The 25,742-nt window shown below is 40.7% G+C and overlaps 1 protein-coding gene across 2 annotated transcripts; it reads right to left on the bottom strand.

Moving 5' to 3' along the window:
- Window positions 1–1,059: 1,059 nt before the first annotated feature.
- CDH17 (cadherin 17) lies at window positions 1,060–25,742 on the bottom strand. 2 transcript variants are annotated; one of them, XM_015855972.3, is made up of 18 exons: window positions 25,590–25,742; window positions 23,140–23,209; window positions 19,907–20,005; window positions 19,109–19,246; window positions 17,474–17,612; window positions 16,135–16,293; window positions 15,655–15,854; window positions 13,971–14,102; window positions 13,298–13,448; window positions 12,356–12,571; window positions 11,238–11,314; window positions 9,830–10,021; window positions 8,528–8,772; window positions 6,767–6,897; window positions 5,340–5,576; window positions 3,836–3,952; window positions 3,612–3,728; window positions 1,060–1,919 (listed from the first exon to the last, which is right to left on the bottom strand). In XM_015855972.3, the coding sequence occupies exons 2-18, from the start codon at window positions 23,182–23,184 to the stop codon at window positions 1,810–1,812; spliced, it is 2,505 nt and encodes an 834-aa protein (XP_015711458.2). In that variant the 5' UTR covers window positions 23,185–23,209; window positions 25,590–25,742; the 3' UTR covers window positions 1,060–1,809. The 2 variants fall into 2 exon arrangements, with proteins under 2 accessions (XP_015711458.2, XP_085393337.1); XM_085537211.1 differs by lacking the exon at window positions 25,590–25,742 and adding an exon at window positions 23,329–23,412.

Raw genomic sequence — 25,742 nt, 5'->3', positions numbered from 1 at the left:
CAGCCACAGTACTTAGCTTGTGCCTCCATCAGCATGAAAGCAAAGATGTGACACATCCCTTGAGAGCAGGAGAGTTCTGTCAAAGATTTGTGGTGGAGTAAGGTTGAGATCCTGCTGTCCAACCGGTGATGTATTTTGGCAACAGGAATGCAGATAAATTAAATGTGTAATTTATTGACTTTGCTTCAGAGAAGCTGATTAAAATAGGAGAAGCTCTTTGTAAAAGTAGCAAAGAGGATAGGCTGGGGAGGTAAAGGAAATCTGAACTGCTGCACGTTTTCCCCATCTTCAGATAAAGCCATGTTGGTATATACAAGTACAATGACTCCTGAACTTTGGCTCCTTTATTTATAAAATAATATACTAATCCCAATCCCCGGACACACTGACGTAACTGAATGTCATACTTTCCAAATATAATGGGTTGCATTCCCATCATAAAATAAATACATTCCAGCAGTGAGCCCCACAGCAAATAACAGAGCTGTGACAGCTGGGGTAGGAGATACAACAATTGGGTTCTGTCGCTGAAGCCCAAAAGCAAAGTTTTTACTGGCAGCATTCTAGGAAAACCTATTATAATGCAATGCTACCCAAAAAGTGCTCTTTTCTTTCTAGTTCTGTGCTGCATGCAAAAGTTATTAAAAAAAAAAAACAAAAAAACACCACACACAGATGTAAACAAATACCCTTTTCCATATGACGTTTTCTACAATGTTTTCAGAAGTATATTGTCTTTTCAGTTTAACAAAATATTTGTCAACTTTTATTTATAGCTTAAAAGCGTCCCTCAAACTGTCACCAGTTGTCACCAGGAATGCCTTCTATAGGCATGCTGTCATGGGAACAGCTTTCCTTTTCTGAAGTGTCATCCTGGGTCCAAGTTCTTACTGAAGCCAATACACAAGTACCTTCAGCAACCATTGCATCTAGAATCAGACAGCCATTTTCAGTCCACGTGTTGTGAAAATAAGGGTTAAGCACAACAGATAACCAAGCAGCAGTGGTTTGCTCACAAGCACTGCTTCTCTCTCTTATTAAAAATAAATAGACACCAAAACCATTAAGGAACATTTTTATTGTTATCAAACATGCAGGAGGCAAGCAAAATATTTGCAACAGTATGATAAAAGAGGACATCACTCAATTTCCACATGACTCAGTGCATGTTTTTTAACCTCAAAACTGTAATGAAAGACAATGTCACCTCACAAACTGGACCCCATAAACAAAAAACTGAAATGTCACATTGCTAGTGAATATTGCTTACACAAATTCACCAGAATAATGTAAGCAGGCAGATATGACTCAGGGCAGGTTTCAGACTGCAGTGTTTGAAAGGAACTTTGCTGAGACTCAAAGGAACTCTTGATACTTCATGAGACATCTTCAAATGTAACACAGGACTTCATTCCCCATTCTGCTGTTCGATTACTTATGGAGAGGTATAGAGCAGTAGATGTGCAGTCAAATAAAATGTTAGTCCTCTGGAAAGTCCACGTTTACTTTAGCTGCCGAACAATGGCTGGTTCCATACATTGATCCTTGCAGGAGCTCAGCATTTGGTGGTGTCATCAGCTAACAGATGTCAAAGCTGATCCTTTGTCAAACGCCTGCTGCTGAAGTGGATGTTCATTTTTGGTTTTGTGACTGAATATTATTGCCTGCAAAAGTGAGGACAAAACCCTGGGAGCCTGCTTTTCCATGCTTGTATCCTCAGTTCATGATAATACACTTCTGGGCTTTGGGAGATACAAAGGTCACTTCTCCCGAACCCAAAGGGCATTTTTTTCTTGATGACATAAACAGTCATATATTCAGCTTATCACTTTCAGACCGATCCTTTGCATCTTTCTGTTGGCTCTTATTCTTTTTCTCTTTGTATTTCATGTGAAAAAATACACCTCCTATAATTGCACCTGAAAAACAGAGAGCACTTGTCAGTAAAGAAAACATTCTGGAAAGGTATTTCAGCAAAGAGTCTGATGCTGACAATGCAATATCTGTACTGCTTCACAACCTGAATGAAACCAAGTGGCTCTGGGGAATGACCATGCAGTGCTGGGGCAGCAGTGTGCACTAGGACCTCATTCACTGCTCTGAATATCTCCTCCACAGTTGTTCATTTACATTCATATTTGAGTAGTTGTCCCGTGCAACCTGCTGTAGGTGTCCCTGCTGGAGAACGGGCTGTACCACGTGGACCTGGAGGTCCCTACCAAGCTCAGCCACTCTGTGATTCAGTGATTCTCCCACCCTTTCCTCAGTTGGAGAAACTCTTTAAGAACAGAGAGGAATTTTACTTTGATGAAAGACTTTGTCCCATCAGACTGTATTGGCTGAAGGTTTGCAGTTCATTTTGTGCTTTGTTGAACTGTTTCCAGTGTCTATGCTCTATGTTTCTTTTAAATAAAGTAAGACTACAGAGGATCCTTTCTCTTGGAACAGAAAGTGCTGAGGTCTCAGGTAGCCCTAAGATCATGCAGGAATTCATTCTTGTGTCAGACACACCTCCAATAAGTGGCTGTTTTTATGATCACACCTTCTGAGCTACAAGATCAAACTCAACATTTGTTCTATCACCAGATTTCAAAAATGCTTTAAATACTTTTCACTTTCTTTTTTCCTTGGTCATCTCTGATCTGTGATCCATGTTAGCTCTACTTAAGGAACAATCATCTGATTTTTCCTTTAGAGTGGAAAAATTATGTTGAAAAATAAACCATGCATAATCATTTCAGGAATTATTTTTAAGTCCTTTATGAGCTACATTCACTGTGCTATTTTGTTTTGTTTTGAAGTTACAATTTGGTAGCAAATTACACTGTGCTCTCTCAGGCTGGCAATTATGATATCTTTTGTCAGTTACCCATTACAATTTGTATTTACATATAGCATCATGCTAAGAAAAGGATCAAACTAAGGCAATGTCTTTCTCTATCAATTACTTGATCTGAGCATGGCTTTTCCCATTTTAGATCCTCTGGATCACTTTTTTTTCCTCTTTCTGTCTTCTAAATAAGAACATGGATGAATCAAATACGCATTGGCATTTTCTCTGGCTCTGAGGGTTTGGTGTATAGCATTTTGGCTTTGTCTTTTTGGGTAAATAGCAACTTGTTCTTGGAGACTCATTCTCTTTTCAAATGGCATAATTATTTAATAAGTTCTTAGGTTGTTGGGTTTTTTTTCCCCACTTTTATCCTGTAGCTTCACCCTACTCTTTCAAATATGAGGTCTATAAAGTATTTAATTGATTTTCTTTGACTTTCTCCTTGGATCTTTCCTCTCTTCTTCATGGCTCATTCACAGTCACCCATTCTGGTGCTTGTGACCATCACATTCAAAAATCACATGGCATTGTGCACTGAATTCTTTTTGTTCTTTACTGCCTAGGAAGAGTTCCTGGAACACATAACAGTCATCCTCACTGATTTTTCACTTATGTTCATAAAAAAGAATATCAAAAAAGATTACGTTGGTATGAAATCTCTCTTCTGCTAATTCTGCATCGCTTATGCCATCTCTTCACAGAAAGAGTGAATCGGTGTCAGAAATGCAGCATGATCTCAGAGACCAGATCCCACGTCAACCAAGAAGAAATCACCTACCAATAATTATTAGGACGCCAAGAAGAATCCCAATTGCCTGACCAGTGCTTGGCCTGGAGTGCTCACGTTCTACTTGTATAAAACATGAATTTTCACTTGAACATGTGCAGACATTTACTGCAAAAAGAAGGACAATGAAGTTAATGAGAAGTTTAACAGTGCAAATTGATTATTCTTACATGTTACTGTTGTCTTGAAATAAAAGCCTTCTAAGCATAGCATACCTTCAAGAATCACTTCTCTCTCCAATGGTGGCATTCCGTTGTCACTCATTGTCATTGGAATATTGTATACCTTCTCTTCAAAGTTAGAATGCTTGGGAGACAGGTAAGCATGAGTAGCTGTATGTTATAAGAAGAGATATTACTGTTAGCACAAGGAAGAAATTTAGCTCAAAATTCATTACAGCTGCATATGTTTTTTTCATAAGGCTGCCTTCCACTTGATGGCACTTCCTGTTTTCCTCCACAGCTTCCTAGGTCTCACTGGTTTACAAACCTTAAGTCAAAAGGGACTGCCTGAGTGCATAGTCTCGCCTTTCGTGTCATATCATCAGAGAATTTCCTTCTTAATTTCTTCAGCAGTCAAATCTAATCTTGGGTTGCACTACAGTGGTGCCATCACATCTAAACCGAGAGTATCAATCATCACGTATTCCTATAAGTCAAAATCAGCTGAAACTGCTATCAAGAAAATTTAGGGGACAGATCAGCTTTCTAGTGCTCTTACACTGCCACATCCAACACACCCTAAAACTAGGAAATGTACAAGTGTAACAGTCATTGGGATCACTTCAAAAGTCCCTCTAAGCCAATATCTTATCTCCACAGTAATTGAAGACTACAATAAAAAAGGCAAGCATAAGCATTATTTTCTCCTAATAGCCTTCCAGTCTTCATTTTCACTTCAAGAACTTCAAGGACTTCCTGGACAAAATCTAATTTCTTCATTTGAGTTTGTTGAAGATTTCTACATCCATGATATCTCATGATAAGAAGTTCTACAACTATAGTTTCTACTCTAATAACTTCGTATCACCAGTGAACTTTGCCTCCTTATTGCACATCCACATACTCTGTAGGTACATAGAATTGCACAGTACTGAGCAAAAAATAAATAAATAAATAGTATAGAATACCAAATATATATTCCCTCCACTACAAGAGCTGACCAGTTACTCCAATTTCTGATTTTTAGATGATTTACCCTTTCAGAACTCATCCCTCTCACACTGTGGCAATCCAGACTTATCTGGTGAGACATTTCCTCAGCAGACTTTTAGGAATGGTCTGTATCAGCCAAGCACTCTTCTTACTCACATGCTTACTGTCCTTCAAAAAATCCAGCTGGATTGTGAGGCAGGACTTCTCTTTGCACACAGAGAGCAGTAACTAATAGATAACTCACGATAACTCTACATCTTTGTTAGAAATGACATGTTATTCTAAGCTCACTGTATATTTTATTCTTACATGTTCTCTCCTCAGTGCTAGAGAAATTTTAAATTGCAGTCTGCTAAATGTTATCTCTTAAACAAACAAACAAATACTTCAGTGTTCAAATAAGTGCATACCAAAATGTATGGAATTCCTCAACAGCTTACATTTTATTCTACCTGAAATATTGGATACGTGATGGTAGGAATGGAAAAGAATTCTATATTTTGTTATAGTTCTCAGATTACCTAAAGTGTCTCGTTTCATTATAAGAATAACTGTGTTAACTTACCATTGATTTTTGAGATTTCCCAATTATTTCTTGTATCAATATCATCCTTGAGAGAAAAAGTAATTGTTGAGTAAAATTTCTGTTCATCATCATCAGTAGCTCTGATTAGTGTTCTCTCTCCTCCACTGAGTGGGTAGCAGAAGAAAAGAGGATAATCCATATTTAACCGTGGAGGGTTGTCGTTCACATCCTTTAAGTTTAATACTAAGGGTGTTTTGGATTTCTGAGCCGCATTATCTGTAGAGTTTAACAGAATGCAAAGTTAGAAATCACGGCTCGGATGTAGAGGCCGGGTTGATTCATTTGCAGCTATTTTATAGGTATCCTGGTGCAGTGGAAGGTGGTACTCTGTTCATGGGAAGTGGAGGAAAGGTCTCAGGAGATCCAGTTCGTCTGATGGTAGTTTCTACCATCAGTAGAAGTTTTTAAAAATTATGATTTATTTGTCCACAGTTCTTTCTAACTTAACTTGCAGAACACTGGCAAGCCAAAGGAGGCAGCTAAACCATCTGGTAAATGGTTGTATTTAAGGTCAGAGCATTAACTCTTTGGAGCACTCTTTTTAGTGTGAAAATCCAAAAATTTCCTCCCTCTCTTCTATAGATAAGAAACACAGGTCAGTACCCTGCCACAGGGCCAAGATAAGATACTCAGGAAAAGCTCTCAGTTTTTTCATTTCTCCTGCCCATTCCTATAGGAATGGCCCCACTCCAACTCAGTGTTTGATTAAGCACACCTTCCTCCTGACATGCAATAACTGCATCTTTACATCCTCCAGAGCAGCAGCCAGCATTATTTTTATTCTGTGCTTAATATGGGAAAAACAAGATTTATGCCTATTAATGCCTATTAGATACAGTCCAGAGTTTTTAACTTCTATTTGATTTAAAACACACAAGGAAATCTCCCTGTGTGAACTACCTTAAAAATGCTAATGGAGCTAGGAACCTCAATGTATTTCGGACTAACCAATGTATTAATTTTATCTGTAATAAAATAAAATTTTATATAAGATTACAAGTTACTCTCCAGATATGTTTTTGGAAAGCTTAAGCATACCTACAAGAAGAAAATCTTTGTATCTGTGGAGGAAAAAAATGGTAAAAAAAAATTGATGCTGAAAACACTGAAGAAACGGTGACCTTCGCTGTATGCCTTGCTGCTCAAGCAAATATAATAGCATATGATAGCTGACTTCATGAAAGCTGTCTTAATCTTAATGTTCTGCAATTTCAAAATATCCTTTAAGAAAGGTTAATTCTTAAGGGATATATCCTTCTGGAGACATACCACATATTCCTGTACTTTCCATGTGTTCAGTTTTGCTTCCTGGTCCTCCTGAATTCACAGGAAATATGATCATTACTCATATACCAGAAAGGTCAGGATTTATCTGTGTGTGTGCATGTAGTTGTTTCACCACTTACTTTTCTCTGATGCAACAACATCAACTCTGTACACTTGTTCTTGTTCTCGATCCAAAGCAGAAGCAGTGTGTATCTGCCCAGTGGACGAATCAATACTCAGCCATTTTCTCCAGTCACCTTCCAAGGAATATCTTTAGAAAGAAATAAGGAAAGAAGCACATACAGTGTTCCAAATCATGCAAAAATGTTGACAGAGCAAATACTTTATTGATTATAGACAAGTAGCTAGGTTAATGTTGTACTTGAAAAGAGGAGTTCTCAGAAAGGTCCCAGTAGTACAGCCAACCAGAAGGGACAGAGGAAGAGAGGTTAAACCTATTCATTCTGGTAGTTCAGAGAATGAAGAGTGAGAGCAGAACAATGGGAATGCACCATTCCTCCAGCTTATGGTGTGCTGCAACTCCACCTTCCTAGTAACTGTGAAACCTGTTGTATTTCTAGCATTTGATCTAGAAGTATGCTCTGTCCCAGTGCCATATCCCTCTCTCCCCATCTTGTTTGCCATGCCTTGATTTTTATGGGGACACAGGCCATAGGGGGCAGGGGCAGAAAAAGCAGTGGAGCCAGGACAAGCAAGGGGCCAGCACCCTGAGGTAGGCTGCAGCATAATTATCATAGGAGCAGCCTTGAAACTGGGAGTGCTTTAAAGATCACTGCTTAATTGCCTGTATATTATTGTTTAAAAAAAGAAAAAGAAGAAAGCACAAGGTCTCTCTATTTATTTATACAAATTTAACCACGAACACATGACCCAGTTAAAAACATTTGTTTGAATATTTTTCTTTGACTACTTTTGCTATTTCAGTACCTATTTCAGTACCTATTGCATTAAAAACAGCATGCTGACATGCTTGTACATTTTAACTCTTTATATTGTACTTCTTTTAGCTTATTTTTTTGGCATAAATGTTGTTCATGTAAACATGAATTCCTGTCATCTGTCTCTGTCATCATCCCCCAGTGCTCTGGACTATGTGGCTCACTGTCAAAAGCTTTACTGAAGGCCAAGCATGTTAAGTTCCCAAAAGTTAGGGAAAAGTAGAAAGCCAGATGATAAACCACTCACTGGGAATAAAAAACCGCAGGAGGCCTAATGGTTCTATTCTGAAACTCCATTAACTACTTGGTGTTTAGTCAGATTTCAAGGGTTGTTTGGTTTGAATTGATCTTTCCAGCATTTTAGCTGGGAATTGTGCAGAAAGAACCACGAATAGTTTTTCTACCCAATGCTGCTGAGAAAGGTACATTCACACCATGTGGTACAGCTGTGCATGGGTCTGTGATCTGGCAGAGGCAAAGTGTTAGATACCAAATGAGCCAGTCACCAAATGAGCATCCCATTACCAGCATAGGAATTGGCTTGCACAGAGCCTTGCATCCATAGTGGAGGTAGATCGATCTTTGACCATCAGAAAAGAAAATGAATGAATTATCAGTCATGGACCTGAGCGTCACTATTATCTTTGTGCCTTGGGTTAAAAAGTGCGAAAGTTTCCTGACAGACATGAAAATTAACTACTATCCTACTGGGTCCCACTGGCAGTGTTTGTCACAGCAATGAAAAAGCAGTGCCCAGAAGTCTTCCGTGGCTAGGTATCTGGCCACCACTCAACATCTCTTCCTTCTACTGGGAAATAAGAATAGGCAAGCTTTTCTAAAAGAAAGCCTTTTTCTGTATTCCAAATACCTTGTACCTCTATTAAAAAGAAAATTATAAATCCTAAGCACAATAAAGAAACAAGTATTTGTTGCTTTTTTTACCGTACAGCATCCCCCTCAGGATCGTGGGCCTCCACTGTCACGACCAGAGTATTTACAGGAACATCTTCAGATAATTCTGCAGTGTAAACTTCCTTGTGGAAAGCAGGAGGTTCATCCACGTTTGTTACAAAGACTTTGAACAAGGTAAGGGAGCTGGAGTTGTACTGCACTCCTGACACCAAAGGTTCGGGGTTTGTTGCATTGATCACCAGGTTGTGCACTTGAGCTGTTTCAAAATCAAGAGCCTGGATAAATCAGAAAAATGTACTTTAAGCAACAGTCCCACTGCTCGCTTCAGCAAGTACCAGATAGATGTGAAAATGTTCTTGTTTTTCATCTGTAGCCCACCTGGCTGAGCCTTATCCATGAGGAGTCAGCAACCCACAGGCTGAGGTCCTCCAGTGCTGCTCCCAGATGGCAGAGGGGAGCTCCCCTGTCTTTCCCACCATGAGAAACAGCAAAACCCTCTTCTTCCCAAGGAAGATATAGAGGAAATAAAGGAGAGCTGTCAAGAGTAAAATGACACTGGGAACAGTCAATTTAAATGAAACCATATGCCCATTTGGAGGCTTCCTCAGCGACCGCATTTCCTAATAACGTTGCCACCTGCCTGCCTAAGTTTAATAACTATATCCTGTTTACAGCAATAGTATTTATAGTTCCATACTAGAAGGCCTTGGACGACCTCTGGCTTACAAAAGTCTTGTGAGGATTGTTACACCATGGAGTTTCTCACAATTGCCTCCTCAGGAAAAAAAATGATGCTGAGGTCAAGCCTGAATAACTGCCCTTGGCCTGGCCAGTGGCAGGTGAACTTGATGTTAACAAGGTTTCAGTCCTTGGAAAATGAGCAATCATTTTTTCAGTCTCATAGTTCATGTCCTCCAAAAAGACTAATTTCAAAGGGAGAACTATTTTGTTATTAAAATGCCTGAATTCAGTGGAAAACCTTCCTCGTGTTTCTGATTCCAACACTGAGCATGTGGGATTTATCAGCCACCTCAGCACACACTGACCTCTTCTTTGCCACAGTCAGCATTTGTCTCTGCAGGAACAAACTATCCTATGCTGAGACAAGCCAGTTTCACCTGTGCTTGGTGGCAAAAGTCACCAACATCACCAGTAGGGTGGAAGATCTGTTCCATGACAGCCTACCACCATGGCTGCAGCTGATCACTCCAATAATACCATTTTTCCCCTGTGGTACATAAAGATCTTATACTCTGACAAAGAAGGGGGCAACAGCAGAGCCAGAAGCAGTATGTAGACATATATAGGAGAAGAATAAATCCATCTATTCACCTTGTTAATCTTCAGGATTCCTCGGTTTGTTTCGGGATCTGTCTCTATGATGAATGTGTTGTTTGGATCTCCTTCCTTCACTTGGTAAATGATGTAGGAGCTCCCTGTGTCAGGCTCATCCCCATCAGTAGCTTGAATTTCCAATAACACCGTTCCTACCGGGAGACTTTCAGCAACAGTCACGTTGTGATACTGAGAAGAGATTGTTAAGATATGACACAATGAGCACCATCTGAAGATTAAAACCTGAGTGCTGCAGCAAACTCAAAAGTAGAGGTGAGCTAACTCACTGCCTGAGGTTGGCAAGAACCCTATAGCAAAGTTGCTTTATCCTCTTAGCTGCATATTTAGCAAGGATTTGGATCTCTGTCCATGGGTAAGCGACCAGTACAGCAGCAGTCCTAGACCCTTTGGGGCAGCTTTTACCTCCTCTGATGAAATTGCTACACGCACATGCAATGTTCACAGCAGGGACAGTCAAGAGGTCTGCTCTGTTCCCACTGAGCACCCTGATCACAGGGACTGTTGAATGTTTAATCATTCTATACACCACTGGCCATTGCAACATTAGCAGTCCAGCATCACTTACTGTATTTGATGTGTGCCATAACCCAGTAATTTTGAGACCAGATCCTGAACTGAGAACTTCTGGCAAGAAAGTCAACAGCTTTCTGTGTAGGCACAGAGCAACAGATAGCTGGACAATGTCGTCAGCAAAGCCCAAAACCCAGTACAACTTCCCCAAGAGGCAACCTACATCTGACAGGTTTCCTGAGCCCTGTGCTTCTGTTGCCTGAAGTACAGCAGGAGCTTATGCACAGCAGGTGTAGGCATGTTGGCCCCTGTGGCACCTGTAGCAAGACTTGGGCCAACTGCCCAAAGTTAGCGAAGGTCTGTAGATCTCTGCCAGGCTTCAGCAGCTCCGCCAGAGTGAAAGGCAAGAGCTTGACACTTGCTCTGCACCAAGGGCCAGCAGGTCTACATTTGGATATGGACTACTGGTTCACTGGTTTCAGTTACAGAAAATAGAGGGTTATATTTCCATTCATCTAAACTAAAGTACATTTCAACTTTTGGGTTTCCTGGATGCATTAGTGCAATATTTGGAAGTGAACTTGGGAGATGTTAGCTTTTCAAATTAATTTTAAAGCCTTTTCTTCCTTCTTTCCCCCTCCAGAACATACATTTCTGAAATGAATAGCCTTAATAGAATCGTTGCCATTTATTGTTTGGATAGACCTTGCATACAGGCCTTGCAGCAATTCCTTGCCTTTATTTTCATTCTGTTGCTCTGTTACCTGTTCTGTAAATGGTTAGTTTCCCATTGACTTCTGCAGACACTGGGTCATGCTCAAACATCTGTCAAAAGCTTGTTAGGAACATCAAAGATGGTGTTAAAAATACTCACATCTGATTTTTCAAAGATGGGAATCTGATCGTTGATGTCGATGACATGTATTTGCACATCACAGATTGTCTGGAAAACTGCACGGAAAGAGAACAAACAATGTCACAGCAACCCTACTGCCAAAAATAACTTCGCTCTGAAAGAGTTCACTGCGTGCAAAAGTGAACACTGTCAAGTTGCTTGAGCCTGACTTTCAGGACCTTAGCACAATGCTTTAGGCTTTACATTCCATACAGTGAACCACAAAGTATTCCTGGGAACTTGCATAATAGACAAAATTGTTATGTCCTGGACTGTATTAAAAAGGGGGTAGCCAGCAGGGAGAGGGAGGTGATTGTCACCCTCTACTCAGCTCTTGTGAGGTCCCATCTGGAGTGCTGCGTCCAGGCCTGGGACCCCCAGTACAGGAAGGACATGGAGCTCTTGAAACAGGTCCAGAGGAAGGTCACTAAGATGATCAGAGGGCTGGAGCACCTCTGCTATGAGGAAAGGTTGAGGAAACCACAGGGTGGTGGTGCACTGGAACAGGTTGCCCAACGAGGCTGTGGATGCCCCATCCCTGGAGGCATTCAAGACCAGGCTGGATGTGGCTCTGGGCAGCCTGGCCTGGTGGTTGGTGACCCTGCACATAGCAGGGGGTTGAAACTACATGATCATTGTGGTCCTTTTCAACACAGGCCATTCTATGATTCTATGATTCAATGTTTTTTGAAAATGAATTTCAGCTCTTAATCTTCTACAATACATTATCTATACTCTCTGCATTTCATTATTTTATTTTTCTTTATTTTATTCTATTTTTGTGAATGAGAGGTTTAGGAAGAAAATGCAATATGTAAACAATCAAGCTTTTCTCTTTTTTTTTCCCCTGTGCAAGGAAATCTTTTGTTAAAAAAGTGATTGGTTTAACCATGCACTGCCTTAGAGCTGGTTTCCTTCCATACTTGCATTGTGAATCAAGCTGAACATGTCTGCACCTCCAGAACAAGGAAGGACAGTTCTGGAGCAGGTCAGCTCCCAGTTCTGTTTCCAGTGAACTCCCTAGGATTCATTTAATCTCTTTGACAGTGAGGATATGAACAAAATTACTTCAACATATAACAGGAAGCATTACATACCTTCATCCGTCACCTGCACCTTTAGGGAATAGCTGGAGGCAATGCGCTTGTTTAATGAATGTCCATATAACTGCAAAACACCTGAGTCTTGCTGAATAAAGAACAGATTACTTGTAGGAACAGCAGGATCCTGACTCAGAATTTTGAACTTAAGCCGAGAATTGAGAGTGTCCTTCTGATCCATGTCTGTGGCAGCCAGAGTGCCAATGCTGCTTCCTGGGGCAGAGGGGAGAACAGAGTCAGCCAGATAGCACAGTGCTCCTATTTCTGCTCAGAGGTACACACTCACCACAGCAACAACAATAAATATACAGCTCAGTGGAAAACTCTGCAATGGACACGATCATTTGACTTCTTATAGCTTTTTTCTTTAAGCATCCCAAACAGCTGGTCTGGGCCTGGGGCAGTCCAGAGCACTCTGCTATTTGTTCTGATCAGAAGAGACTGAAATAGGCACTTTAGACTTGAAACTAAATAACTCATATGAAGACTTGGGGCTACATTTTGGTAATGGCCCATTGAAGTCAAAGGCATTATGATGGAGGAGCACCAGGGCATGAAGAAATGATCTCAGATCTCTTGTAGAACATTTATAGAAATGATAACGGAAATGATAATATAAGTGTTGGTTTGTTGTGGGTTTTTTGTTTGTTTGTTTTCTTTTAACACTCCAAGCATTGGAGTGTTAAATGGGAAAATGCAATCTTATGTTTTATATGGAACACTATTTTTTAAATACAGCTTTGGAGTCTGACTTCGGACAGGTTATTGATCTCCTTTGTGTGTGAACTATCAGCATGGAAACAAGAGGGCTGTTAGTGAAGAAGAATGTTCCTCCATTTTACACTTTGGGGTCTGAGTTTCTGGCTCTGTTTGCAGCCAGCTGGAAACAAGAAGAGGACCAGAATTATCTGTATGAATAAAAAGAATGCATTTTCTTACCTCCACTTTCGTTTTCTTGAACTTCAAGTATAGTAACAGCATTCTGGCATACTGGAGGGTTGTCATTAATGTCTTCTACAACAACATTAATTTTCAGAGGTTTGTCCACCAGTTCTCCTTCTTTGTCTTTTGTGATTACAAAGAATGAATACTGCAATGAGGGTACTGAGATTAGGTGTGTTGAATGTCCACAGTGACATATTTGCATTTAAATAGATAACTATGGGAGTAACTCTGTACTTTCTGTCCCCAGATTTCCTCCAAGAAAAAAGAACTGAAGGTTTTCTATATAGAAGCCCATCATACAGGGAACTTCAGTTATAGCTGCAACTTAAACTCCTCCTCTGCTATGGACTCTGGAATCTGGAGTGGATTTAAGACATGCTTGTGAACCAAAAACCCTGCCATGGTGTGTTCTGCACTACGCATTATACATAGTGCTGTGGGTGGTGATTGCTACACCAAACCCACGTAGAAGTATTGTAGGGTAGAAAACATAGCTCTGTCTTATAGTATAGTAGGAGAATATGCTTTCACATCTGCTAAGAAATTAAACTTTAATTTCCTTTTCTCCCTCCATGTCCTCCTTAGCTTCCTTCTGTTTATTCCCACACCAGTAATCAGCTTCCCGCAATGCTCTCTCCCACCAGTTAGGTTGCACGTGTTTACTTACAGCATCCTTTTCTTCCCTGTCCAATGGTTCAGTCACATAAATAGACCCATTCTGATCGATGGAAAATGGGAGCTTGGCCAGATTCTCCTTTTCAAAAATCTCATAAATTACATCTGGCTCATTTGACTGCACCTAAAACCACAAAAATTAGTCAGGACAGGAAGTCATAAGTGTGGACTGAGATTTAACAGGGATCATTTCTGGGCCACAAACAGTAAAGACTGCATTCCTGTTAGATACATAAACAAGAAAATAAGCAGTTTGGCAGGCTCTCAGGACAAGGCTCAGAAAAACTGGCTGATAATCCACTTCTGTTCTCTGAATAGTGGCAGTAAAGCCATTTTATCTCAGTTTCTCCATCTGTCAAACATGGGCTATCTTTTTGTGAGAGGGTTTTGTGAAAGTTAACTGTGATACAGGAGAAGGAGCTATTTGATTGTCTTAATGCTTATCTATTCCATCTCCTCTCACTGTCTTTTACTGCTTGTTGTACCTTGGTTTATCTAATTCAGGGACATGGAGCATCAAAGCAAATATCCACTACCTACCTGAACATAAGTGTGTGTAGGCTCATTAAATGCATCAATGTCTGTGATAGGAAATCTTCAGATTTAAAATTAAATTAAGTAAGGAGTGTCAAACTAGTGTAGGAGTTGGTATTACTGTTTGTATTTCATACACTCTAACAGCAACTGCATTTCATTTTCCACTAGGCAGAATCAACACATCAATAACTGCCACATACAATTTATATACAAGCCGCCTAGAATGTGAGCACCAAGCACACCAGTTTTTCTTCCACCTTTTTTTTACTCTGGGCTTCCTTGGGCTGTCATCTAGGCCAGTAGGAATGGCACCCAAGCAGTTAGTCCTGCAAATACAGTTAGATGAATTCCACCAGGCCCAAGAGATGATTGCACTGAGGGTCCCAGTGCCAAGGTGGTTTTGAAAGTCAAACATTTCTGAAAGGCTGTTGGTCTGTTGGTTAATATTTACTGGTGCATACATCACTATCACTCTGAAATTATGGGCAAAATATTTGGTTTGGCCAGTGAAACATCGGAAGAGAAATACCATCAGAATGCAGGAATCTGAAGGAGGATATTTAAACCCTTCGTAGGTACTGTTGAGGTAGCATGTACATTGTGTGACACAAAAACTGGCCACAGAAGATGTCTCTGGGTAAGGGGAACTATTCATAACAGGGTTGCAGTGGAACTGGACCTCTGACAGGATGTTCTGTAGACAGAAGCAGCTAACCTCAGAGTGACCTTAAGTGGGCTAGCTCTTGATTTGTCCAAAGCCCGGAAGACCTCCTGTGTTACAGAAAGGCTGAAGAAAACACAGCAGGAGAGAAGAATGGCAGCATCGCAGAGGCACCAAATTGCACCAAAGTTTCCTCCATCCTTGGGATATTCTTGCACAGAAGTGATGCTACCAGCCTCTCCAAACTGAAGGACAAAGTCTAGCCGCTCTATCTCCATACCTTTAGCCCATTAATTTCATACTAACAGTATGCTAATGAGCCCTATCCTGAAGATCATTTCCCAAAGATATCATATGGAAAATAACTGGGAAGTGCCAAAGTCCTGAAGAATTAATCATTTAACTCAGTGAGCTGGGGTAAAATAACCCTGTGCTACTGATTAGCCTTGCAGGAACTGAATGGAGTTAGGGGCCTTACCCGGCTGATATTGACAGGATGGGGTTGGGTTGAGTTTTCCTTAATTGTGATGGTGGGTGGAGCCTTCCACAGGCTCTCCTTCACAGTGATCGTCACGTCAACACTGTTCTTGAAAGCATTTTCTGTCATCCCTGCCATGTCCTTCACAGAGACAACGAGTATGAAGGTGTCCTGCTTTTGGGGATCTAAATAGTAAGAGCCTAGAGAGAGAGCAAAGAGTTGTAAGCAAAATGAAGCAGAGGCTGGGAGGTGTTCCACCTGACCATTGCCTCCTATGTCCATCTTGTTTCTGCATCAAATGTGCCAAATCTCAGCAAGCTGGGTTTTTTTCTATGTATTTTTCAGGTTACTGCTTTTGGTTTTCTAGATTTCAAAGAATAGAGCTAGCACCAGGATCTGGCTTAGTGTAGCCAGAATTTTGTTTCTATGCACATCCAGTAATATACACTCATTTTCTGACAGACAAATAATTTTACATACCTGTCCTACTTGGTGAGATTTCTCCAGTTAAACTATCAATCTGGAAAAGCATTTCTGGATAAGGATTTGGAAAATGGTGGGGAATGCTGTAGTTCAGCTGTGCATGGGGAGTTGTAGGATCATCAAGGTCAGTGGCATGGACACGCATGAAGGGCTTGCCTGTTTGGATTAGAAAGTGATAGCAATTCAGTCTCAAAGCATGGTCCATCTGTGCAAAGCTCAGAAGCCAAGAAGTCAGCTTGCAGTGAGCTGCCTCTGTTTCATTTCACAGTTCTTTTGTTAAGCAATGTTTGGGCATGGAAATTACATTTCTTGTGCGCCACCCCATGGGTCCAATCTCTGCTTAATAGGCTCTCAACAGGAGTGAAAACCAGTAGATGTGGAAGTGGCAGAGATGATAACTCAGAGGGCTATCTACCAGCCAAGGAGTGCTTGTGACTGGACTGGAGCTCACTGGTATCTCTTACTTTGTCACTTTGTAGTCCTTATCCAAACCAGTTCAACTCAAAGCACCCTGAGGAAAATGTCATACAGTTGTGAAATGCTCCTTGTAAAGAAAGGAGCAATCATAAAACAAAAAGAACAGAGATGTATGGAAAGATAAACAAAATTTTGTATTTTGAACACCTTTGTAACATTCAAAGTCTTTTTGCCTTTCATGAGGTATACCTCAAAATATTGCAGAATGGTTTTTCTAGCTCCATGTAGTCTAATACGCATATTATTTATTAAAAGTTTCCTCTTATCCCATGGTCACAGTGATAGAGCTGGCTGAGCTATTTGTTTCACTTCCAAAACACAGGTCTCAAGCTGCTCTTCAATACTTCCTTATGACTGGAATAAATTTTTGCAATCCATAATCCAAGTTTCTCTGGCAACTACTAAGGTTCAGCCTGGGTTTTGAGAAGCATCTATCATAATAAACAAAGAGTCCCTGTCTACTCTGGCTTTTTATTTCACTGATATGCAAAGATTTACATATTTGTAACATTCTCTTTCTGTATAAACTTAGGCAACTTTTAACTTTTGAAATTCTTCAAGCATAGAATTTTTCCTTTTCTGTGCAGTGAAGAGGACAGCAATATTTCCCTATTAAGTAATACTTGCAAAGCAAGTAGTACAATATTTCTGATTACACTCATCCCTTTACACCACACAGTGGTCATTTGTTTGCACATTCATTTATGTTATACTTGCTTGCATATTTATTTAGTACAGTCTTGTGGGAAGGAAAACTGTTCTTTCAGCTTGTTGAAGCATGGCACCCAATTTATCTTACCAGTTAACTTTTCTATCTAACTTCCTACTAACTGCAATATTAAATTATTAAGATGATTACCTGCACGGGAGTTCTGCCTCACTACTCCAGTGTATTGTGTTTGATCAAATTTTGGTGGATTGTCATTGATATCCTCAACGTATATTGTAACAGAACATGGACCTTTCACTACCACTCCATTTTTATCCAGAATTTCCACCTAGATTTGGAAAAGAACAACAAAAGGTTATTTCAATGCAGATAAATTCGAGATTTAAAGACCAAATGAAAATCAGGTTGTCAAATGTCATTCTTACTGTGATACAAATCTGATGAGAGTCATCGTAGGGTGGTTCCAACAACAAGGACAAATACACCACAGTAGCTCACTGATGGTGATTCACCGTAGCATGCAATGTCAGCAAAAGAGAATAACCTACTCCTGCATCTGCTGACATTTTTCAGAGAGCAATTTCTAACTTCCAGCCTCAGCAAACTACTTGTAATCATGCACAGCTTCCGTCTAAAGATTTCCTTTTGATAAAAAGGGATGCTTTCCAAAGAACAAGGAGAAAACTCAACATGATATGGAGGACTCAAGTGTGCCATTGTTAACATCAACCAGAAAAGCAAGCTGATCTAAAGGTTTGTTAATACAACTTCATTCTTAGTTCTGATTACATTTTTGTTCCAAACACTCCGACTTCTCATTTTTCAGCCTTGTTTGATTTTAAAGCACCAAGTATACATTATATCTGTCAGACTTTATTTTGTTTGCACTTAATAGATCAAATCACAATTATTTATACTTAATCAAGTATTGCTATTCATTTCTGTCATTTTTCCTCTTGTCTGTAAAGGATTTGCAACTTTAGAGTCCTTTCTAATACTTGCCATTCCAAGTGTGCTTTAGAGTTGATAGCATGAAACCATTAAACTTGAAGATCTAGACATCTTGTTCTTTAGAAAAATAGCTAAGCCTAACTAAAGCATCATCACGTTTTCTGTCTGCTCAGACAGTGATCCTCTCACGATCATTTCCTCCTCCACTGTCAGTGTCTCAAAGAAGGAAATGCTATTTTTGACATAGAATAAGAGCACAAGGTTCTACTGAGTCAAAAAGATTGTTTATTCACTGTCCCACTCCCAAGAGCATTCACAATAAGATCCTTATGGAATGGACATAATAACAAGGCAAACACACCATCATCTTTTCTGTAGTAGCTTCCAACATCTGCCAAATAGCTTTCTGCTGCTAACACAGGTTACATCTGTGCTTCTGTGTCTAGATATCTTCTAGTCACATCATTTGTCACTAAGTAGATTATAACCTTCCTAAATAGATTATGATAGTTTATTTTCATGTTCCAACCATGGGATTCACCACAACTGTCTTCAGCAGCTACAGGCAAACCTCACTTGTGGTGCCATATTTCACTTCCAATCAAGTGTTCTCCTCATGTTAGGACAGACAATTAATAGATTGGTTTTGATGTCAGGATAATTCTTGTTCTCAGTGTAACCTTCCTGTGCAAAATCTTTCAGAACTGTAAAATCACATCTTTGAGCAATGCTCAATATTAAAAATTAAAAAGCTGGCTATTAATACAGACAAAAGAAATAATTTGAAATTCCAGCACAGTTTTCTATTCATTTCATGTTTCCCCAAAAATAAATTGAATACAAATAACCCTTTATTTTTCACTGAGTTTTTACCTGCAGTTTGTGCACAGCTCTTGTCTCCCAGTCCAGAGACCCATTGAGATACAGTATTCCTGTATCCGGCAGGATGTCAATTAGTCCATCTTTTTCACCAGTTGCTCTGAATATCACATCAGTAGACTCATGCGTGAACTAGAATGTGGAAAAATCAGAAGAAAAATCAACATTTTTTTCAGAACTTTCAGCATAATTTAAATAATTCTGGGCTTTTGCATCTTTTAAAATTCATTTCCAATAGCGTGCTTGGTTTGAAGAATGATATTGCAAGAGTCTGCTCAAAAAATCTGCTGTTTTCTGATCCCTCTCCAAAACAGAGAGTTTTCACAGCATTTCCTGAATGCTGCAGGAAATCCCAAGTGCGGTTTCTTTCCAAAGAAAACGTCTGTCTAGGACAGGACTTTGTCTGAGCACGGGAATGGAAAATAATGACACACATCCTCCATTTGCCTGGGAGCTGGATCTGTCCTTCTGTGGTTGTGGTTTTTGGAAGAAAACCTCAGAGTGTAAGGAAAATGATGACACAGTTGCATGGAAAGCCATTCTCGAGGAATGCTGATATTATTAATCTCTGTCATTCAATATGCCCTTAATATTTTTGTTTTAGAGAAGGGGTTGTCTTCTGCTTCTTTGCATATAGACTCTTGAATTCGTAGATAAAGGAAGTTAAAGTTAATTTCAAGTCCTCTGAAGGGACTGCTTGTCCCATCAGCACAGACAGTAAAATTGTCCATGAGGTAAGTACATGAAGACTATAAGGTTTTTGATGAGTGGATATCAAGAGACACTGGTTACCTGGTAAATGGCACGCACTCCTGTTCCTTCTGGAATTGAGAAATTCATGTCTTTAAGAGGTCCAGTTAAATGCAGGTCCCCCAAATTCTGGCACGCAGCCTGTGAGGGAAGGAGAGAGAGGGGTAAGAGAGCAGCTGAGGAAAATCTGCTGTCATCAAACACATGCAGCAACCCTCCAGCTCTGAGCCCCTTGCAAGTCATTTTGCTGCAGTGTAATGGAAAAGATAGTTGCACTGAGCATCTCCGAGTGTGTATTCATTGTTAAAGAATGCTTTACTTTTTACTTTACAAACATTTGGATTCTGCTCTTTTCTAACCACTTGATGTTTAATTCTATACTTTTTACACAGGTAGGTAGTGACGGGAAAAGGAGGAATGGTTTTAAACTAAAGGAGGGAAGATTTAAATTAGATATCAGGGGGAATTTTTCACTGAAAGGGCAGTGAAGTGCTGGAGCAGTTTGCACAGAGAAGTTGTAGATGCCCTGTCCCTGGCAGTGTTCAAAGCCAGGTTGGATGGGGCCCTGGGCAATCTGATCTAGTACTTGAACTAGCAGCTGGCAGCCTTGCCTGTGACAGGGACTTAGAACTTTATGATCCTTGAAGTCCCTTCCAACCCAAGCCATTCTATGATTCTATAATGAACTGAGATTTGACCTACTTTCAAGAGCAAATAGGCACACTGAAGAGCTGACGTTAGACTAAGAGCAAAAGGAGATAAACAGAAGACTTTGGGGACCACACCAATGTCCCCAGCAGAACCAGGCACATCCATCCAGGAGCCATGCAACCCTGTGGCCACAAGTGCTTTGGGGACTTCAGCACCCCAACTGGAGAAGGGAAGGAACTGGGGATATAACCTGTGTAATTTCCTCAGAAAATTCAAAAGGAATCATGAAATGTATTGTGAGCAAAAGAGCTGGGCATCTCCAGATCCACCACTCCCAACATCAGAGCAGGCCACACAGGTCTACACCACACAGGTCCTATGCCTTCACAACTCTAAGTGTAAAGCCCTACTGCAGCAGACATGTTCTGCTAATATTCTGCTGGCAATCCCTTCACAGGCTGCTTTTTTATCACAGTTTTTTAATGACTTTTATAACCAACCCCTGCCTGGCGCCCAAAGATCTCCAGACACACGCTTGCCCTAAAGTTTCATGGCAGTCCTTGTTTCCAAATTAAACATGCAAGGTCCTTTAGAGTAGCTCTTGCATATGAGACAATCAAACCTGCAGTTCTTCAAGAACAAAACCAAAATCCTGAAGGACATCTACTCTCTGTCTCCAAAGTCACATCAATGCTGACAAACTACCTGCCAGGATTACAGCTCTATTGTTGGGCTGCTCTCCCTGCTGAGAGCCTCACAGAGTTTTCTTCTCTTTATTCTGGAGGAAAAAATGATTTTATTCTGTTCTGTGGATTCAAAGAGCCACTGCCATGCTATCCACAGCTCTTTGGAGTCAGGCACTGTGCTGCATGACTTTTCCCCTGGATTTGGTCCTGTTGCTGCCAGGACAGCTATTTAGCCTCTCACAGAAAAGCACAGCTTACATATCACCAAGGGAAAACTTAATTCCAACTATGACAAGAACATAGCTAAGTTCAGCCCAATTTACCCTAAAGCGCTGCTCTGTGTGTATGTGTCACAAGCTGCATTTGAATAACACCAGATTGTGCTTATTAATAGCCAGAGATTTTGCCCTCTTTGCCTGCAAGGGTTTTTAACTTCTTGCAAATGGGAAAACTGGAATAATGTGAGAACTGGGGGAAGAGTTGTGAGGTGAGAAGAAAGAATGCTAGTGAACATTAATGAGAGTAGAAACATACCCAAAGAAACCGTGTAAGAGCTATGCATACCAGAATACAGTGCTTTATGGCTGCCTTTTGCTTTTTCACTAGATGTTGATAACTCATCTCAAGACAGGGGGTTAGCAGGACCCCAAATCTGAATTGCTTTGGCTCTTCCCACTTGGCACTGGTGGGCACAGCCTGACCCCCACAGGACAAATCTCTGGAGGTTCTCCCAGGGCCATTTTGTGGAAGGGTTTTCCTTGGCCATGTTTGACAGTGGGAGTTGCCCCGCTGTGAGGAACAAAGGCTGACACCATAAAACCCAGCGGGTTCAAAGTGCAGGCTGTGAAGCAAGTGAGATATCTCTTCCTGTCAATTAAAACTGCTTTATGTGCACCATAAATGTTTCCAAACGTATGTCTACAGCATGAATCACTCCTCAGGGGCCTAAAGGGGAAATAAGGTTTACTCCTTGGTCCATAAGGTAACTGACAGCTCAATTTCAAATAGCCTGTGGCATGGCTTCCTGGGATCAGCACTGCCAGTGCCATGGCCTCTAATAAGGGAAACAGCAGCAAGGTGCTTCCCATTGCACACCAGTCCTATACCCAGAGTCTCCACATTTTAAGGCATTTTTTCATAGACTTCAATTTGAATCATTCCTATGTTTCCTATTAATTTCAATTCTAGAGAATGAGCAGTCAGCGAAGCCTTTATGAACACCAGGAAATCTATTGAGTATGAAAGATGAGGTCCATAAATGGCATAATTCATACATTTCAGCACCACAAAATTACCTGAGAAGGGATTTATATACTTGAAATAATGAGGTTGAATGATTAATATATATGGGTTAAAATATATGCCATTGTATGCCATAGAATTCACAAAAGCACAGAGTTGCAGGGGTTGGAAGGGATCTCCATAGATCATGGAGTCCAACCCCCCTGCTAAAGCAGGCACCCTTCAATATGTCACACAGGTAGGCATCCAGATAGGTCTTGAATATCTCCAGAGAAGGAAACTCCACAAGCTCTCTGGGCAGCCTGTTTTAATGCTCTGTCACCATACATTTACTATGTTCAGGTTATAATAAAGGACAATGCACTTCATTGCTTAGTAGTTTCTAGCAGTATTTTTAAACCTTAACTAGCAAAAAAAACCAAAAAAAAACAAAAAAAACCCAATCCATTGGAAAACATTATATCTAAGGAGGAACTACAAGAGGCAAAATAGATAAACTGTTTTCTTCCAAATATATATATGATTTTTTCTCATCATTGACATGGCTGCTTAACCTTTGGCCATAGGATCCCATACATGGCTGGGTGTCCTCCAGCACCCAAGTTTACAGCTGCTTAGTCGAGCTCTTTTCAGGTTAGAGCTGGGCAACCTTTGACATTTTCTTCCAAGATAAATGAAGGAAAAGCTGCGACTCACCCACTGAACTGCAAGCAGAAATTGAAGTCCACACAGCTTAAACATACTGGAATATGATTTGCTTCAGCTTCTGTAAAGAAGAGGTGAGAAAGACTTTAAGCCTATGATCTGGCCAACTCTATCTGTGCATAGAGATTACATGTAAACCTTTACACAGTTATAAAGATGAGCGCTTAGAGGACCGCTCACCTCTCTCAGGGGCTGCAGGAGTGGGAACAGCGCAGGAGCCCCCAGGCTGCTGAAGGTCCCATATGCTGTGAGAGCTTCAGATGGCTGCTAGAAATAAGTTAAAGTCAGCACAAAACTTCAAGTCATGAGATCTCACTACTGGACTTGTCCGCATCACACAAGCTCTCTTTTCATTTCTGCTTTTCTTAATGCAAAAGTGTGTTCAAAGGGAACATATAACCACAGAAAACTGTACATCTTGTGGAAGCCACTTTCACGGTCCTGCCTTCTGGTCACCAAACCACCCCTGTACCTTGCAGAAGCAGAGGGAGAAGAGGCCTCTGCATCTCTTAAAACTAGCTGGCAACTGGAAATGAAATTTCCAGGCCAGGGAGCACTGCATGTCTCGAGGGAACCTGATTTTCCAAAAGAAGCATCGATTGGTGTTACATCCTCCTGCAAATGAAATGGTTCCTCAGAAATGAAATCTTGCTTTCTCACTACTTCTCGATTTTAACTAGAAGGATTAGACTGGTCCTGGTGTGGTGGGAATACAGCACTGATGACTCCAGTGCAGCTCCATGTTCACCTGGCTCACAACTGTAGGTATCAGTCAGCCACCACAGCCCTGTCCCATAGAGGCACCCACTGAAATAAAACAATATGGAGGCACAGCTCCCTCCCTTGTGCTTGGCCTTTCCATCATACCTTTTTTAAACTTCCTTTCCCTTAAAATAAGACCTGCAAACATAGAAATTATTGTCCATGTTGATGCTCCCTGTAGCACTTATTTTGATGTGTGACACAGCCTTTTCTCTTGCAAATGTAATTCTGAGCAAGGTTTCATTACATGTGCAATTGCACACTTTGAAATTACTGGGCTTTCTCCATATACCAGAGCAAGGTGGGTGGGTACTGGAAGAAAATAAAACAGCACTCTTTTGAAACTAGAGGTGATGAAGAAAGTCATTAAATCTGTCTGAAAAGGATGGCTGAAGAGCAAACCTTCAGCGCCTGACACTGATGCTGTTGAGCAGGTCCCTCACTGCCCTGTCTGCAGCCAGAAGAGGTGGAACTGAGCACAAGTAAGATGGAGAGATGACATTTTGAACCACCTGTGAAGGTACATCCTGCTCCCAGTATTGCAATTAGATTGACTATGGAGTTGTGTGTGCCCTTCCTCTGTCTGTCTGACAACCTCTCTGCTCCTCCCAGCACCTTCTGAATACCGTGGACAGTTTCAACTGAATTTGGTAGCAGACAGGAAACTCAGAAAATGAATTCCTTATGGCGGCATCTGGGACAGAAGACCTGGGGATGGCGTGGTTTGGGTTTAGGGAAAAGAGAAGGAACAAGAGAGGAGAAAGTTTATGGATGGGACATGTCCATCCTTAGCATAAGGAATAGAAAATGCACTCCTTCATGTCCGTCTGTGTCTTGATCAGGTGTCTGCCCAGAACTGACTCCAAAGTGTGGCGGTGGAAATACAGCCATTTATTGGATTGGACACAAAGTGTCCTCACTGTTCCCTCCTCTTTGGAAATAAATATCATGCCCTAACGATGTACCCTTTGCAGGGTCTGTTATAAGGCAGTGATGACTGGTTTGAATCTCCATTCTGCTTGATTCCAGTGTCAACCATTGAATGGCTGAAAGCTGCTTCCAAGTCACAGCGCTACCAAAGATCAGTGCACCAAAATATTCCTCTATCGCTTAGAACAGAGTTTGAGTGTATATGAACATATACATAACCTATCGGTATTAGACAGTTTCAGGATTGAAATAGGATCAGCTTGAACAAAAGCAGCCTGGGATCTGGCCTAGGACTGGAACCATGTTTCCCCCTTCATTTCTCTGTTTCATTTCACTCTATATCCCTAATAATCCTTTTGGTTCCCCTACCTGAACAGAAATCTCTGGGATAGCCTCTAACATGCACATATCTTAGCAACTTTCAATAATAATAATTCAAAGAAGAAAGAACATTCCCAGAGTCTAAAGATCAGGAACAATCAGAAATATATTGTTCCAAAGATTAAAAAAAAAAGAAAGAAAAAAACATCGATTTTCTTTAAATGATTGATTTCAGATGTTAAAATTCAGTGAAGAGAAAGCAGGGGAAATATATCCAAATCAAATACAAACCAGACAGCCTCAGCACAAGCAGACATCCATTTTACAAGGACAGCTGAGTTCTTAACACTGCCAGCAAAGCCTTCAGTAAACCCCTTGCTTCAGCCTTTAAAAACTCTCAGTGAAACAACAGCCAGCTCACCCCTTACCTGTAACACAAAAGGCTTCTTTTGGTCTAAAAAATGCTTTTTCCTTCTGGCCTTGGTGCTTGCCTTTGCTCAGGTGGGCCGTGTCTGTCCGTGAGTCTCCGCACAGTGTAGAGTTTCTGAGACTCGCCCTAGAGGTTCAGCAGCTCAAACATT

Source organism: Coturnix japonica, chromosome 2 (genome assembly GCF_054131305.1).
Source record: "Coturnix japonica strain WE chromosome 2, WE-NBRP24, whole genome shotgun sequence".
Classification (NCBI taxonomy): Eukaryota; Metazoa; Chordata; class Aves; order Galliformes; family Phasianidae; genus Coturnix; species Coturnix japonica.
This window is presented reverse-complemented; position numbering and strand designations above follow the sequence as displayed.